The following is an 18,429-nucleotide window of genomic DNA, read 5'->3' as shown; positions in this document are numbered from 1 at the left end:
TATTAATAATCTGATATTATAGTGTTAGGAAATCAACAGCTCTGAGGATGAGAATAAATGATGTTAAAGTTTTTCACTATTAAAAGAATAAAGCATCCTTTTCTAGGATTTGGAAATGGATGATATTTGAAGTTTGAATTATCCTCCGAAATGATCTTTAAATGCAAACAACCTCTACAAACATGTGAACGGAAACACGTCACCTCTAAGGGGTGTTGTCCTGTCACAGAAACAGTAAAGAAGTACTGAGTCTGGGCTTTCAGTTGTTTTTATAAGAAGAATGCATTTCTTATTAATTTACCCTTACAAAAATAGCATCGGCTGCAGAAATGTTTTTAGAGTAAGAATTTCACAATGGGGCCATTGGAGATAACAATAGTAACAAATTTCAGGAATGGAAACCAGTCCTAAGAATTAGTAGTGAACCGTGGTAACCACTGAAGCAACCTCACCCAAAGAGCCATGCCCAATGCCTGATAATGAGAGCAGTCCCAAGAGGAAGGTTTCCACTGACCTTAGGTTAATCATTATGAGAAAGCAAAAATTATAACAACGATGTAACCAATAAATGCCTCCTATATATGTTAGAGCAAAAATTAGGCCCAGTGAAAATTTAAACGTATGGTGAAATATGTTAATATCAACTTATTCTAAAGTGCAAACACTTAAATAGAAAACCAAATTTTTTTAAAAGTAAAGGAAAAATTGAACTCACTGGAACCAAAGGGGTGTCTTCTATAGGAAACCTGGCATCATCTGAAGCGCACAAAGGCTCGCTTTTCTCACAGCTCTCCTGGCTGATGAGCGTGTCCGCGTAGTTGGGCTGCGGGAAGATCACGTGACTCCTCCTCGAGTCCGCTGTGAGCGAGACCTCGTGGGAATAGGTCTGCAGGAAAGCTCGCACCCCGTCTATGCCCACAAAGTGAGACGTAGGCACACCCGCTAACCCGCCTCCTGAAGCCCGGAGCAGATGCGACGTGTGCCAGCGCCTCAGCCTGAGCGCCAGCAGCACAATGACAAAGGCGAGGAAGACACAGGAGACCGTGGCCACCGCCACCACCAGGTAGAGAGTGAGGCCTGAGTCGTCAGGGCTGGCGGGAGACTCAAGGCTGCCTAGTTCAGCGAGGACGTCGGGGATGCTGTCAGCCACGGCCACGGTGAGGGAAACGGTGGCAGAGAGAGGGGGCTGGCCGTGGTCCTGGACCGCCACCACCAGGCTCTGCTTGAGCGCGTCTCTGTCCAGCAGGGCCCTCGCTGTGCGCACCTCGCCCGTGTGCAGCCCCACCGTGAAGAGACCTGGATCGCTGGCCTTGAGGAGGCGGTAGGACAGCCAGGCGTTCTGGCCTGAGTCTCTGTCCACAGCCACCACCTTGGTCACCAGGTAGCCGGGCTCTGCGGAGCGGGGTGCCAGCTCTACACCCGTGGAACCGTCGGTGGGAAGCATGGGGTACAGGATTTCTGGCACATTGTCGTTCTGGTCCAGCACAAACAAGCTCAGTGACACGTTGCTGCTGAGAGGTGGGTCCCCGCTGTCGCTTGCCCTCACCTGCATTTGAAGATCGCGAAATTGCTCGTAGTCGAAGGAGCGCAGTGCATATAGCACACCAGTGTTGGAGTTGATGGAGACATAGGAGGAGAGAGGTGTCCCTTGGATGGTGTCTTCGGCTAAGGAGTAAACAACCCGAGCGTTCTCATTGCTGTCGGGGTCGTGGGCTGTCACCGAGAAGATGGAGGTGCCTCTAAGGTTGTTCTCAGGGAGATAGACTGAATAGGAGGTTTGAGAGAAGGAGGGTGGATTGTCGTTGACGTCGACCACGTGTAGGGTGATGTGAATTTCCGTGGACAGGGATGGTGTTCCTCTGTCTGTTGCGGTCACTGTGATGTTATATTCAGAGGTTTTTTCTCGGTCAAGATTTCGGACTGTCAACAACCTATAATAATCTTCTACTGACTTTTCTAATTGAAAAGGTAGAATCTCCTTGATGGAACAAACAACTTGGCCATTCTTCCCAGAGTCTCGGTCATGTGCATTGAAAAGAACGATTACTGTTCCTTGGGGAGCATCTTCCCTCACTGGACTAAATAAAGATGTAATGGTCACTTCGGGTCTATTGTCATTGACATCTTCCACTGAAATGAGCACTTTGGTCCGATCCTTCAATGCCCCACCATCTTCAGCCTGTATTTCCATGTCATAAAATGCACATTCTTCATAATCTAAACTCTTTGCTGTTGATATTTCGCCAGTATTTTCATTAAGCTGGAATAACGGAGATTGTTTTTCACTAATTTTCCAGAATTTATAAGCCACTTCTCCGTTGGTTCCCTCATCCGGGTCGCTAGCGCTTACAGTAAGCAGCCGGGTGCCCGGGGGCACGTTCTCTGGGACTTTCACTCGGTAAATCGGTTGAGCAAAAACCGGGGCATTGTCGTTTGTATCCAACACTGTCACTCGGATGTGCACTGTGCTGGAGCGACGCGGTTCGCCTCCATCGGAGGCGACGAGGACCAGACGGTGAGCAGCCTCCTCCTCGCGGTCCAGGGCGCTCTCCAGCACCAGTTCTGGGCTTATAGTTCCGTCGTCTCCAGTTTGCACGTCCAGGGAGAAGTGGTGATTGGGGCTGAGCTGATAGCTCTGCAGGGAATTCAAGCCCACATCGGGGTCAACAGCCCCTGGGAGTGGATAACGTGTTCCGGGCAAAGCAATTTCGTTAATTTTTACTTCCAGATTTTCGACCTGGAATTTCGGATTATTATCGTTGATATCAGTTACTTCTATTTCTATTCCGTGAAGCTGCACCCTGTCTTCAACCAGGACTTTAAAGTTCACCAGACACCGCGCGCTCTGAGCGCAGAGCTCCTCCCGGTCTATCCTGCCCGCGGTGACCAAGCTGCCGCTTCGCGGGTTCAGAGCAAAGAGCTGCGTCCTACCTCTGGAGACGATGCGGACTCCCCGCTCCGCCAGCTCGCGGAGCTCCAGCCCCAGGTCCTTGGAGATATTCCCCACGATATAGCCTTCTTCTGTCTCTTCAGGTACCGAATAGCGGATCTGGCTAGCCCCGGTCTCCCACAGCCTCCCCAGGAAAAGGCACAACAGGGCCAGTCTTCTGTGGTGCAGGCGATTCGTTGGAGCGGCCATTGTTGCTTCACTAAAGATTTTTTTCAGAATAATTTCTGTGAACGCTGATTCCTTAGGTTCTGTTTTCCTCCTGCAGATTATGGTGATCTTTTCCCTCAGGAGAAACCCGTAGTGCCTCAGGCTAAGAGGCTGAGTTATGTTGCAGCCCCGGAGTCGGTTTGTGGGATCCGAGCGGCTTTGTGTAGTTGCAGATCCTAATATCCAGACGGAGCGCTGACTGAGCTTTTCTTAGAGTTGGTGAACAGCGGCGCTCAGAGTCCTAAGCCGTTACTACACCCACCCACTCAAGTACTGAGATATGCAGTACTTCTGTTATAGATGACTGAAAAAGAAAACACTACTCTCTAACGATAATGATTTTAGATTTCTCTAATTGTGTAGTGCGTTCATATTTCAAATTCAGTTACCATTTGTGGATATTTTAGTTGGAAATGAAGTGGAGTGAAATTCTATTAAATGTCACTTTGGTATCAAACAAACTTAACTCTTATTTTTGCTAGAATTCTGTTCTCTCTCTCTAGATATGTAAATTATTCAAATTTCCTTTTTTATAATGTTTCAAATACTTTCTATAGGTCATTATTTTCTGAAGTAATTAGAATGTGCAATCCTCTTTGGAAATACATCCATATTTTTCTTAATTTTATATGTATGCTTATATATGTATAGTACATAATAATATTGAATGAATATAAGGATTATTCATCTTGAAGCTATTTTATAAGCCTAATTCATTTTCATAGTGAAATTCCTGGAGTAAGGTCTCCTTAAGATTTTCTTCACAAAAATTTAATTAGGCAATGGTACTAGATTTTATCACCTAATATTGCTAAACTTTAAATGGATTGGGTTTTTAAATTTTACATAGTTATGATTGTTAAACTTTTATGCTATCACAATTTTTTTAATATTTAGTTTTCTGTGTGAATTCATAGTGCATGCACAGCCTATGGCATCTGGAAGATTCAGATGAACATACATTGAAAAGTAAGTTTCTATTTCAATTCTTCCATCAAGAAATTATGCAATTTTAATTTAATTATAAGCCTCATATTATAAGGGTCATCTAAACTTATGTAATAATGTGGGGAAAAGAACACAAGATGTAGAATGAATTATTACCACAAAAAGTAAGTACCACAATAAGAAATTTCTTTCAGCAATTTGTAGAGAAACTATTTACTGAAGCAGTTCCTAGCAAAAAGACTGATACTTATGTAACGGCATCTTTGTATGTGCTTGAAATTAGTAGGTTTTGCCTTTAAAATGGAAAATTCAGAATTCTCCTTCCCTCCTACAGTTAGAAGAAGGATGAGAAAACCTCCAGTCACTAATGTTTAGAGCTCCAAGTAATAAAACAAATCCAGTGACCTTCCCCCCTTTCTTCTTCAAAAAATATAGGTTGGGAATGACAGCACATTATGGAGGCAACAACATTTCCTTTTCTTTTACCGAGCATCTCCTTCTGTTAACTATAAAGAAGAAGAGAATTTCGTATTCAAGAAAACTTGAAGGAACTTAGATAATGACTTCGACTTTCTGATGAATTCACTGAGTCGTTCTCTCCACACACACACAACACACAGTAATTTTTCTTAAAATTTTAAGGACTTCAAAGACTCATAAATAGGTAGACTTAAGGAACTAGACATGAGGAATAAATATAAGAAAGGGATGGAAACTGTACCAATGAAATCAGTGAAAGAAGATACCTAGTAGTACTCTTTTTGCTTTAAAGAATGAATTGATTGCCTACTTTAAATCTGATGTTTACTTATATATAATAAACATTAAAATATGTTAAAGAATGAGAAAAATCAATGGGTAAATTTCATTAGCTTAGAAAAAAGATAAGAAATCGGCAAAAGAATTTTGCGGCAAAGCAAAGAGCATACTCTCTCTTCTTTGTAACTCCGAACTGAGTAACATAACTCTATTTTATGTCACATGCTTACCCAAATCACCGTTCCCCATGATGATTGGATATACAGCTTTCTGATGAGCTATAATATTCCTAACACAACTACAAGATTAAAAATATATTTTCATATGAATAAACAAAACGGTGAAGATGATGAAAAGGAGTAGACACTTAAATGGAACTCACCGCTGTTAGAGTTTCAGGATGGGAAGTTGACTCACTGGAATTACAAAGTGGAAATAAGGCCCCAGATGAATCACCACAAAGTATGTCTTGTCCTGAACTCAACTGCTCATTACATTTTAGAAAATTAAACTCTGTCTTTCCAGTATGGGCAACACACAGATTGTAGGAATAAGGTAAAGTTCCTTCACTGTAGTTGGGGGGAACCACGGGGCCAGACTTGACACAGACACCAGGCTGAAAGCAGCCCCACGCAGCGGGGCTGGAGGAGTGTCGAAGGTGTAGGGCGACCGCCAGAATCACCGCGAGGAGGAAGAGCACCGAGATCAAGGCCAAGGCCACTACCAAGTAAAACTGCAGCTCAGCTTGGGGGTCAGTGGGCTCAGAGTGGTCACTGAGGTCCGGCAGCGCCTCCTGCAGGCTGTCCGCGAAAACCAGGAGCAGCGTGGCGGTGGCCGAGAGGGGCGGCTGTCCCCCATCGCGCACAGCAACCAGCAGGCGCTGGCGGGCCGCGTCCCTGTCGCCCAGGGCCCGCGCCGTGCGTACCTCGCCTGTGCGCAGCCCCACGCTGAAAAGTCCGGGCTCGCTGGCCTGCAGCACGTGGTAGGACAGCCAGGCGTTGTGTCCAGAGTCGGCGTCCACCGCCACCACCTTGGTGACCAGGTAGCCGGGCTGCGCGGTGCGCGGCACCGTGTCGAAGAGCGCCGAGCCGTCGGACCCCAGCGCCGGGTACAGCACCCTGGGCGCGTTGTCGTTGCGGTCGCCCACCAGCACGCGCAGGCTCACGTTGGCGCTGAGTGCGGGCGAGCCGTGGTCGCGGGCCTGCAGCGTCAGCTCGAAGGCGCGCAGCTGCTCGTGGTCGAAGGCGCGCTGCGCGAACACCACGCCGCTCTGTGCGCTCACGGACACGTAGGACGACAGCGCGCGCGGCTCCAAGTCGCTGGCCACGATGGAGTAGGAGACGTGGCCGTTGGGCCCCAAGTCTGGATCTGAAGCGCTAACTTGGGCGATGGAGGCTCCAGGCGGGTTGTTCTCGGCCACGTGGACCACGTAGGAGGTCTGGTGGAAAACAGGAGCGTTGTCGTTGACGTCAGTAATATGCAAGGTGACAGTTGTGCTGGTGGACAGGGGCGGCTTGCCCTTGTCGGTGGCTGTGATGGTGACATTGTACTCCGGTGTCTGTTCTCGGTCCAAGGTCCCGTCTGTTACCAACTTGTATGAATTTTTGGACGAAGAGATTATCTGAAAAGGTACTTCACCCTCTAATCGGCAATTAACCTCCCCATTCTCCCCGGAATCTCTGTCATGTATTTTGATCAAAGCAATTAGCGTTCCCGGCACTGCGTTTTCCAGAATCATTTCGACTAGGGAATGAAACGTAACATCTGGCCTATTGTCATTTTCATCTTGAATGTTAATTTCAACTGTACATTGTGCAACCAGTCCTCCGCCATCCCTCCCTTCCACCACGATAGAATATTCCTTGATTTCTTCAAAATCCAGTGTGTTTAGAGTTGTAATTTCCCCATTCTTTGAATTCAGACCGAAGACTTGCCCGGTCCTGAAGAAGGAATAAGTGATTTCTGAGTTGACGCCCTCGTCCTGGTCGGTGGCTGACACCTGCAACACAGTAGTGCCTGGGGGCACGTTTTCTCCAAGGTTGACTCGATATACGTCCTGGCTAAATACCGGGGGGTTATCATTGGCATCAGTGACCTGGATCCGGAGCTCAGTAGTGCCATTTAGGGGTGGATCTCCACGGTCTGAGGCCGTCAAGACTAAACGATGATAACCCTGTTGTTCCCGATCTAAGGGTTTCTCCAATACCAGTTCCGGGTATTTACTACCATCTTGTTTCTCCTTATTTATCAACGAGAAACTAGGGCTAAGAGAGAGTTCATAAGTCTGCAGAGAGTTCAAGCCAATATCTGCATCTTCCGCGACTTCTAATATAAATCGCGTGCCTGGCAGCGTAGACTCACTTATTTGTAGCTCAAAGGAATTTTGCATGAATTTTGGTGTGTGGTCATTAACATCCTCGATCTCCACACTCACGTGATAAAAGTTCAATGGATTTTCAGCAACAGCCTCAAATTCTAGAGCACAAGCCGGCTTCTTCCCGCATATCTGCTCCCGGTCTAGCCTGCTGCTAACAAGTAACTCCCCGCTCTCCGAGCTCACAGTGAAGTAAGGCTTCTCCGAACTGACCCGCAGTTTTCGAGTCGGTAACTCGTGGACACTGAGTCTCAGGTCCTTGGCGAGGTTCCCCACCACCGAGCCCTCTGGCATCTCCTCGGGAATCCTGTAGCGGATCTGCTCAGAGAGCGCCAGGCAGAACAAAGACAGCAGGAACGGAAAGAGCACTGGCCGCCTCTCAGCCCAGCCCCTCTCCCCAGCTCCGCTCCCCATCCCTCTTGCTCCCCTCAGCTTGCTCACCGGCTTGGAGACGCCGGATTACAAACAATCTCTGTGTCGCAGTTGTCCGGAGCTCCGAACAGCTTTATTCCGGCGTGGGGGGTCAGGCAGGGTTTCTTCTTCTCCAGAGGAGGAAGCGGTGGAAAGGCTAGCGAGTCTGAGATGGGAAAGTGCGCTGCGTCTGCGCGAGGAGGTCGCCAGCACCAAGCTCTCCACTTTGGCCAACAGCGGCGCCCAGAGTCCGCACTAGGAAACTGCAGCCCCCGCTGCTTAAGTTTAAACAGCTAAAATAATTATAACCGTGTGCCTAATTTAATATGCCATATTTTTATGTTAATATATTTAATACCTTAAATTATCAAGACTTCCTTAAGGTATCTTTTCTCTTGTTTCCAAATTATTAGAAATATTATGTTGGGCCTGTATACAAACTTACATATATTGGTCCATTTATTTCACAATTCTACAAACATACATTGAACTTTTGCTTTGTGCTAAGTACTGTCCTTGTCAGTGGCCATATAACAAAGAATAAGACACAGGTCTTGCCCTCAGAAAGTTTATTGTCTGCTAATTTCACGAATCGTTTCTGTTTATTAGCTATGATATATAAAAAAATTTTAAGCTTCTTTCACTGATTCCTATGTTTATCCCCAACATTTCTACATACTCAATGCTATTTCATATCACATATATTAGAGAAATCAATACTGTTGAAAACTATTTTGTAAAATTGTGTAATTTTGTACCAATCCTCAAACATCTCCTTCTGATCATCTCAACACTCTCTTTACAAAATAATTTCTTTTTACTCTTCTATCTCAAGAAGTATTCATTAAAAAAAACTGTCCCTATGATGTAGCCAGGATATTATTAACTGTACCTCCTACCTCATATCTCAAAATTAACTGGCTTATGTCATACCCAATATCACATATAAATTCATCCTTAAAATGTATTGAAATGTTAGTCTATCCTTCAATACAAAGTCACAAAGGGATACTCTAATAGAATGCATTAGCTCCTTATCTATGTACTTCTGTTATGCTAAAGTAATGGCTTCAGAATTGGAGGAATTGAGCTCATGGTAAATGTATTTACATAAATTCACTGAATGTAGTGACACCTGTTCTAATTATTTTACTCCATTTGTTTAAAAAATTTTGCAATTAGTGAATGCTTTGAGCAAGAGTATTGGGGCAACTTTCCACACACTTTTTAAATTTGCAAAGTGTCAACAAAATAGTTGTCTCCTCAAGTGACTGTACACCCAAACACTACAGAAAATATGAAGTTAACTCCTACCCATTGTATACGCAAAATTGGAAGGAACACAGCACAATCCCTGGGAAATGTCCTTTTAATTACTAATGAATAATTCATTGTGATTTCCACTCTCATCTGATGACAAATCAGAGGTTAGTTTTATTTAAATGCTATAACAAGGGATATGGAAGTCATATAGTCCAGACAGAATCATTTTTAATTGAATTTTAATCATTTTTAATTGAATCATTTTTGATTGGTTTGTTTAGAATTTGTGTACATGTAACTTCTGTTCTTAAAACCAACACTCTCGAACTCTAACCATGAGAACACAGCACATTTCACATGGCTGTACAATCAAAACAGCTCATTGGAATTCTAATGAAACGCGTTCTTCTGTATTTTACAAAAGTCATTTTCAACAATTTAAAATGACATGTTATTGCAAATTTGATGGGGGCAGGGGGCAATGACCATTTTAGGCTTCAGATTCTATGTCTCTATTGGTATGAGTCCTGGGTGACCACTGACACACAAAAACAGTGGTGTGTGTGTTAGGGACCAGTCTCATCTACCACCACCCTTTAAAATATGTTTGTTTTGAAATATAAGAAGTATTAAAGGTTTGAACGGTAGTGATCCAGATGCAGGGCTCAGAAAAGAGGTTTAAAGTGAAGAAAATTTCAAGAGCCTAGTTTTAGTTTTAGCAAAGAATTCTTAGGATTCTTTGCAATCCTAAGAATCCTAAAAATTCTGAGATGCATTTTACTTTTATTAAGCTAATACAAGGGTTTAGAAGCCTCAATAATGGGTTTTTTTTGTTGTTTTTTTTTGCGGTATGTGGGCATCTCACTGCTGTGGCCTCTCCCGTTGCGGAGCACAGGCTCCGGACGCGCAGGCTCAGCGGCCATGGCTCACGGGCCCATCTGCTCCGCGGCATGTGGGATCTTCCTGGACCAGGGCACGAACCCGTGTCCCCTGCATTGGCAGGCGGACTCTCAACCACTGCGCCACCAGGGAAGCCCCTCAATAATGTTTTGTAAGTTTTAATTTATATGTATACATATATGTGTGTGTATATACACACACACACATATATTCCTATATATAAAACGAACTGACCATATGTGATTGGGTAACTATTTCTTAAGTGAATAAGTAATAATTGTGGTAAAATACCGAAAGCTTTAAGAGGTCAAGAGTTCATATTTAAACAATCTTGTCTAAGCCTTTGGAAAGCAGATAAAACAATTATGTTGATTAGAACTCAATTTTATGGTATCACTAACACAAACCCAGAACTTTGTGGTACACCTCAAAAATTATTTTTAAACTTTCTTCACAATGCATGTTTCAAAACACAACTTAAATGTATAAAAAATATAATTCCTCTAAGAAATAAACGTAAACAAAGAACTGAACTCACCTGAACAGAAGCAGCTTCATCCCTACATTCACGAAAATCTCTGGATGTTAACAAGGAATCCTTTTTCTCACAGCTCTCCTGGCTGATGAGCGTGTCCGCATAGTTGGGATGAGGGAAGATCACGTGACTCCCCCGCGAATCAGAGGTAAGGGAGACCTCATGGGAATAGGTCTTCAGGAAAGCCTGTACTCCCTCCATGCCCACAAAGCCTGAGGCTGGCAGGCCTGCCAACCCGACGCCCGAAGCCTGGAGAAGACTCGACTTGTGCCACCGCCACAGTCTGAGAGCCAGCAGCACAATGACAAAGGCGAGGAAGATGCAGGAAACAACGGCCACTGCCACCACCAAGTACAGTGTGAGGTCTGAATCATCAGAGCTGGTGGGGGTCCTGATACTACCCAGGTCGGCAAGGACTTCTGGGATGCTGCTGGCCACAGCCACGGTGAGTGTGACGGTGGCAGAGAGAGGGGGCTGGCCATGGTCCTGGACCGCCACCACCAGGCTCTGCTTGAATGCGTCTCTGTCCAGCAGGGCCCTCGCTGTGCGCACCTCACCCGTGTGCAGCCCCACCGTGAAGAGACCTGGATCGCTGGCCTTGAGCAGGCGGTAGGACAGCCAGGCATTCTGACCTGAGTCTCTGTCCACAGCCACCACCTTGGTCACCAGGTAGCCGGGCTCTGCAGAGCGGGGTGCCAGCTCTACACCCGTGGAACCGTCGGTGGGAAGCATGGGGTACAGGATCTCTGGCACATTGTCGTTCTGGTCCAGGATGAACAGGCTCAGTGATACGTTGCTGCTGAGTGGAGGGTCCCCACTGTCACTGGCTGTCACCAGTAGCTGCAAGTCTTGGATCTGCTCATAGTCAAAGGAACGCAGCGCATATAGGACGCCAGTGTCAGAGTTGATGGAGACATAAGACGAGAGAGGCGTCGCCATGATGGTGTCTTTGGTCAGAGAGTAAGTGACCTGGGCATTGTTGCCACTGTCAGGGTCATGGGCCGTCACAGAGAAGATGGAGGCGCCTCTGGGGTTGTTCTCCGGGATATCGGCTGAGTAGGAGGCATGAGGGAAAATGGGTGGATTGTCGTTGGTGTCTGCCACGTGCACGGCAATATGAATTTCAGTAGATAGAGGTGGGGTTCCTAGATCTGAGGCCATCACTGTTATATTATACATAGAGATCTTTTCTCGGTCCAAATATTCCCATATCACCAATCTATAATAATTATCTATTGATTTTTCTAATTGAAAAGGTAAGTTATCACGTGTGTAACAGACAACTTGACCATTCTTCCCAGAGTCTCGGTCATGCACATTCAAGAAGGCAATTACTGTCCCAGGAAGAGTATTTTCCAAGACTGGGCTAAACAAAGATGTAATGGTCACTTCGGGTCTGTTATCGTTGACATCTTCCACTGAAATGAGCACTTTGGTCCGTCCCAGAAGTGCCCCCACATCTTCAGCCTGTATTTCCATGTCATAAAATGCACATTCTTCATAATCTAAACTCTTTGCTGTTGATATTTCGCCAGTATTTTCATTAAGCTGGAATAACGGAGATTGTTTTTCACTAATTTTCCAGAATTTATAAGCCACTTCTCCGTTGGTTCCCTCATCCGGGTCGCTAGCGCTTACAGTAAGCAGCCGGGTGCCCGGGGGCACGTTCTCTGGGACTTTCACTCGGTAAATCGGTTGAGCAAAAACCGGGGCATTGTCGTTTGTATCCAACACTGTCACTCGGATGTGCACTGTGCTGGAGCGACGCGGTTCGCCTCCATCGGAGGCGACGAGGACCAGACGGTGAGCAGCCTCCTCCTCGCGGTCCAGGGCGCTCTCCAGCACCAGCTCTGGGCTTATAGTTCCGTCGTCTCCAGTTTGCACGTCCAGGGAGAAGTGGTGATTGGGGCTGAGCTGATAGCTCTGCAGGGAATTCAAGCCCACATCGGGGTCAACAGCCCCTGGGAGTGGATAACGTGTTCCGGGCAAAGCAATTTCGTTAATTTTTACTTCCACATTGTCGACCTGGAACTTCGGATTATTATCGTTGATATCAGTGATTTCTATTTCTATTCCCCAAAGTTTCCCTTTATCCTCAACCAGGATGTTAATATTTACAAGACACCGCGCGCTCTGAGCGCAGAGCTCCTCCCGGTCTATCCTGCCCGCGGTGACTAAGCTGCCGCTTCCCGGGTTCAAAGCAAAGAGCTGCCTCCTACCTCTGGAGACGATGTGGACTCCGTGCTGCGCCAGCTCTTGTGACTCCAGCCCCAGGTCCTTGGAGATGTTCCCCACGAAGTATCCTTTGTCGCTCTCTTCAGGCACGGAGTAGTGGATCTGTCCTCTCCCGATCTCCCCTAGCGTGCCCAGGAGCGCGCACAGCAGTACCAGATCGCCGCGTCCTCGGTAATTCTTTGGAGTGGCCATTGTTCTTTCACTAAGGAATCCACTCAGAATCTTCACTGGGCATATATGTCTTCTTTACCTTGTTGCTGCTTTGCAGATCATCTTATGGAAAGCTGGAGTTTCCCAAATTTAGGGGCGGAATTTTGCTGCAGTCCTGCAGTTGGTTTGTGAGATCTGCGGGTCTTTGTGAGGTGGGAGCCCAGAGTATCCGGACGGTTTTTGGTTGCATTTATCTCCAAGTAGGTGAACAGCGGCGCTTAGAGTCCTAGGCAGTTACTGCACTCAGATTTGTAATATTGCATGCTAGATTACTTAGGAAAAAGTTACTACTTGCTTTTTATAGTTTGGAATAATTTATCTCTGAATTCATATTTTAAAAGTAATTGCCAAGAAGTGTGGGATGAAGTATGGTTAAAGTCTTACAAAGTATTATTAAATGATCAGATTTTGGGGTTAGTGTCATATTAAATTACTCAAATTTCTGGAATATATTTACTCTGTTAAAAATAAAATTTTATTTCTTATTATGCTCTAAGCTTTATTGTTAATATCTTCAACATCTATTATCAAATAAGAACTATAGTTATCACTGGAAATTAATTCATTTTTAGACTAAAATACACCTATTGGAGATGACTGACACAGAAGTTGTTTTATTTGGTTTAAAACAATTAATATTTATAGTAAGCTTCCTGTAGAGTTGTTGCCTTTTAATATTCTTTTTAAAATGGCATTTTAATTACACATTAATAATAATGTTTTCAAATTAATTTTGTGATGTTTTACTAGGATATGTACTTTTACTTTGAAGTTTTATCAGAGATTATTTAAATTTTATATATTTTCTATTTGAATAGAAAATACTTGAAAGATACAAATGAATATACAATGAAAAGCAAGTTTCCGTCCTATTCTTCTGCCAGTGAGAGATGATTACATTTTAAAGCCGACTTAGTTAACTTTTAAAGGTATACATATAATCTAAAGGTAATTTTACCTTAACTAGCACTTTGATCAAAAGAACCACAAAATTATCACTAACGAGTCAAAAAGTGCCAGTGCAAGAATAAATGTCTCTTTTCTTCAGCAGTTTGTACAGTGGCCATTAACTGAAGCAGTTGCTAAGGGAAATCTAGCAAAGGCCCAATACAATGTATTATCATCTTGTGTATGTACTTGTATGCACATAAGACTGTCAGTCTTGTCTAAAATTTGAAGAATTCAACATGCTATTTTTCTCCTAGAGATAGTAGAATGACTAGAAGACCTCTAGCTATATTAGTTTAGGGCTACAAAAAAAAAGATATTTCAAAAATTACATAGGAGAAGTGTGTGTGACAGGAATAACAGAGGCCAAAACATTGTGTTTTCTTTGATAGAGGAAGCCTATAGAATGAGCATCAATACAGATTAATCCTGAAAAACCTATGCTGCAAGTAAGGAGAACATGCTTTTATCTTCTGGTGAACATAATGAATCTACTGATAAATAAAATGATTTTACACACACACACACAGAGCACAATGAATACAATTACAGTAGGCCCATCTACATAAAAATACAGGTTAAGAGACGTTATTCTAGGAGTTTTTGAAACAAAAGAGAAGTAAATATAGGAAACAATATTAGATTAATATGGAAACCATTATAGTTAAATCAATTAAGAAAACTACCTAATTTTAGCTTATATTTTTTCTTTAAAGGTTTATTTATATGACTGCCTACATTTACATTTACAGTATATCCAAGCTGAAAAAAAATCACAATATATTAAGCTGTGGAAGAAAAATTTAGGGAAAAATCTCAGTAGTTTTATGGGAGACCCTATAACATTGCCTAATGTTTCCCTTGTAGATAAAACCACAACTTGACTGCTTTGTAAATCTGAGCCTGGTAAGACACCACTGAAAGACACATAATTGCTCCGAATTCAACCTCCCTTGAAGAATGGTATGACAGCTTTTAGACTGGCTACTACACTCTTAAGACAATGTTTGGATCGAAAAATTGTATATAGGCACACATTGGTAATATCTTGAGTTTGGTTCCAGACCACTACAATAAAGGGAATAGCACAATAAAGCAGGTCACAGAAATTTTTTGGTTTCCCAGTGCATATAAAAGTTATGTTTTAAGTGTGCAATAGCATTATATCTAAAAAAATGTACATGCCTTAATTTAAAATACTTTATTGCTTAAAAATGCTAACCATCATTGGAGCCTTCAATGAGCCAAACATAATCTTTTTGCAATAGTAATATCAAAGATCACTGATTATAGATCGCCATGACAACTATAATGATAAAGTTTGAAATATTTTAAGATTTAAAATACTGTGACACAAACTGTGACACAAAGACATGAAGTAAGCAAATGCTGTTGGACAAATGGTGTCAATAGAGTTGCTTGACCCAGGCTTGCCACAAACCTTCAACGTGCAAAACAACAACAACAACAATGAAAAAACAAAGACTCAGTATCTGCGAAGCGCAATAAAGCAAAACGAAATAAAACAGAGATACGCCTGTATTTGCTTGTGAATATGGAGAACTGTCTAGACCATAAGAAGCAGGTTATACTTACAGGAAACTCACCTGATGGGAGGTTGACTCACTGGAATTACAAAGTGGAAATAAGGCCCCAGATGAATCACCGCAAAGTATGTCTTGTCCTGAACTCAACTGCTCATTACATTTTAGAAAATTAAACTCTGTCTTTCCAGTATGGGCAACGCACAGATTGTAGGAATAAGGTAAAGTTCCTTCACTGTAGTTGGGGGGAACCACGGGGCCAGACTTGACACAGACACCAGGCTGAAAGCAGCCCCAGGCAGCGGGGCTGGAGGAGCGTCGAAGGTGTAGGGCGACCGCCAGAATCACTGCCAGGAGGAAGAGCACCGAGATCAAGGCCAAGGCCACTACCAAGTAAAACTGCAGCTCAGCTTGGGGGTCAGTGGGCTCAGAGTGGTCACTGAGGTCCGGCAGCGCCTCCTGCAGGCTGTCCGCGAAAACCAGGAGCAGCGTGGCGGTGGCCGAGAGGGGCGGCTGTCCCCCATCACGCACAGCAACCAGCAGGCGCTGGCGGGCCGCGTCCCTGTCGCCCAGGGCCCGCGCCGTGCGCACCTCGCCCGTGCGCAGCCCCACGCTGAAGAGTCCGGGCTCGCTGGCCTGCAGCACGTGGTAGGACAGCCAGGCGTTGTGTCCAGAGTCGGCGTCCACCGCCACCACCTTGGTGACCAGGTAGCCGGGCTGCGCGGCGCGCGGCACCGTGTCGAAGAGCGCCGAACCGTCGGGCCCCAGCGCCGGGTACAGCACCCTGGGCGCGTTGTCGTTGCGGTCGCCCACCAGCACGCGCAGGCTCACGTTGGCGCTGAGTGCGGGCGAGCCGTGGTCGCGGGCCTGCAGCGTCAGCTCGAAGGCGCGCAGCTGCTCGTGGTCGAAGGCGCGCTGCGCGAACACCACGCCGCTCTGTGCGCTCACGGACACGTAGGACGACAGCGCGCGCGGCTCCAGGTCGCTGGCCACGATGGAATAGGAGACGTGGCCATTGAGCCCCAGGTCAGGATCCAGCGCGCAGACTTGAGTGATGGAGGTGCCAGGAGGGCTGTTCTCTGCTACGTGGACCACGTAGGAAGCCCGTTCGAAAACTGGCATGTTGTCGTTTACATCACCGATGTGCAGGGTGATGCTTGAGCTGGAGGAGAGGGGTGGCTTGCCTCTGTCAGTGGCTGTGATGGTGATGTTATACTCAGGGGTCTGCTCGCGGTCTAGAACTCCATCTGTCACTAATTTATACGTGTTTCTTGAAGTATTGAGTATTTTAAATGGAACATCACCTTCTAATTTACAAATAACTTCTCCATTGTGTCCGGAATCCTTGTCACGGATTTTGAGCAAAGCAATGTGTGTTCCCAGCTTGGTGTCCTCCATAATAAGATCTGGTAGAGACTGGAATATCACTTCTGGGACATTGTCATTTATGTCTAGGACTTCTATCTCCACGGTACACTGGGCAATCATTCCTCCACCATCCTTTGCTTCCAAAACTATGGAATATTCTTTGACTTCCTCAAAATCTAATGCATTTAGAAGAGTAATTTCCCCAGTATTAGAATTCAGGTCAAACTGGGTAATCTGGCCTGCTTCAGTGAAAGAGAAGGTGATCTCGGCATTGACACCCTCATCTTGGTCGGTGGCCATAACTCGAAGCACAGTGGTGCCTGGGAGCACGTTTTCTGGAAGCTCCACCCTGTATAGTTCTTGGCTGAATACTGGAGGGTTATCGTTGGCATCAGTCACTAGGACTTGTATCTGTGCAGTACTGCTTAGGGGTGGATCCCCGAAATCCAAGGCCATCAATGTCAAGTGGTAGGACGTCTGCTCTTCCCTGTCTAAAGGTGTCTTCAGTACCAGCTCAGGGTATTTACTGCCATCTAATTTCTCTTTAATCACAAGTGAGAAATGATCATCAGGACTGAGCTGGTAATTCTGTAGTGAGTTGGTACCAATATCTGCATCATGGGCAGATCCTAAAATAAATCGTGCCCCAGGCTTTGTGGACTCACTTATTTGTAGCTCAAAGGAATTTTGCATGAATTTTGGTGTGTGGTCATTAACATCCTCGATCTCCACACTCACGTGATAAAAGTTCAATGGATTTTCAGCAACAGCCTCAAATTCTAGAGCACAAGCCGGCTTCTTCCCGCATATCTGCTCCCGGTCTAGCCTGCTGCTAACAAGTAACTCCCCGCTCTCTGAGCTCACAGTGAAGTAAGGCTTCTCCGAACTGACCCGCAGTTTTCGAGTCGGTAACTCGTGGACACTGAGTCTCAGGTCCTTGGCGAGGTTCCCCACCACCGAGCCCTCTGGCATCTCCTCGGGAATCCTGTAGCGGATCTGCTCAGAGAGCGCCAGGCAGAACAAAGACAGCAGGAACGGAAAGAGCACTGGCCGCCTCTCAGCCCAGCCCCTCTCCCCAGCTCCGCTCCCCATCCCTCTTGCTCCCCTCAGCTTGCTCACCGGCTTGGAGACGCCGGATTACAAACAATCTCTGTGCCGCAGTAGTCCGGAGCTCCGAACAGCTTTATTCCGGCGTGGGGGGTCAGGCAGGGTTTCTTCTTCTCCAGAGGAAGAAGCGGTGGAAAGGCTAGCGAGTCTGAGATGGGAAAGTGCGCTGCGTCTGCGCGAGGAGGTCGCCAGCACCAAGCTCTCCACTTTGGCCAACAGCGGCGCCCAGAGTCCGCACTAGGAAACTGCAGCCCCCGCTGCTTAAGTTTAAACAGCTAAAGTAATTATAACCGTTGTGCCCAGCTGAAAAACCTTTTTTAGATGTCCGTATATTTAATAACGTTTAATTTGTACTATTAGAAACGTCATTATCCCAACTTTCCAGGTTTTTAGGTAAATCAGGTAGGTTTGATATATAAACATCTATATACTGACATAATTATTCCCCGACTTTCAAATCCGCACTAGTAATAGAAGGATAACTATAACACAGACTTGGCCTAAACGATCTCAGAGCATAGTAATTGTGAATACTTATTAATTAGCAATATACTGGATAAGGTTTTATCTTTTTTTTCCTCGTAGCCTTTTCCCTTACTGTTGTGGTACCTAATTCAATTTTTCCAGAGAGCAACAGTAATGCTGAAATTGTCTTTTAAAAGGGCACAAT

The 18,429-nt window shown here is 45.2% G+C and overlaps 1 protein-coding gene across 12 annotated transcripts in view; it reads right to left on the bottom strand.

The window, feature by feature from the left end:
• LOC115844238 (protocadherin gamma-C4) overlaps window positions 1-18,429 on the bottom strand; it is a 177,557-nt gene that overhangs the window by 102,787 nt on the left and 56,341 nt on the right. Inside the window, exon 1 of one of the 12 annotated variants that reach the window (XM_060296345.1) lies at window positions 15,348-17,913. The exons of 7 other annotated variants lie outside the window; for them this stretch is intronic. In XM_060296345.1, coding sequence (XP_060152328.1) covers window positions 15,348-17,744 — 2,397 coding nt within the window. In that variant the 5' untranslated portion in view covers window positions 17,745-17,913. Of the gene's footprint in view, window positions 1-715; window positions 3,329-5,246; window positions 7,670-10,350; window positions 12,989-15,336; window positions 17,914-18,429 lie in introns of those variants that run through there. 4 more of the 12 variants (XM_060296347.1, XM_060296337.1, XM_060296344.1 and 1 more) reach the window with 4 other exon arrangements.

The sequence above is a fragment of the Globicephala melas genome, chromosome 3 (genome assembly GCF_963455315.2).
Source record: "Globicephala melas chromosome 3, mGloMel1.2, whole genome shotgun sequence".
Lineage (NCBI taxonomy): Eukaryota > Metazoa > Chordata > Mammalia > Artiodactyla > Delphinidae > Globicephala > Globicephala melas.
The sequence above is the reverse complement of the archived record's forward strand: the minus strand, read 5'-3'. Positions and strand labels throughout refer to the sequence as shown.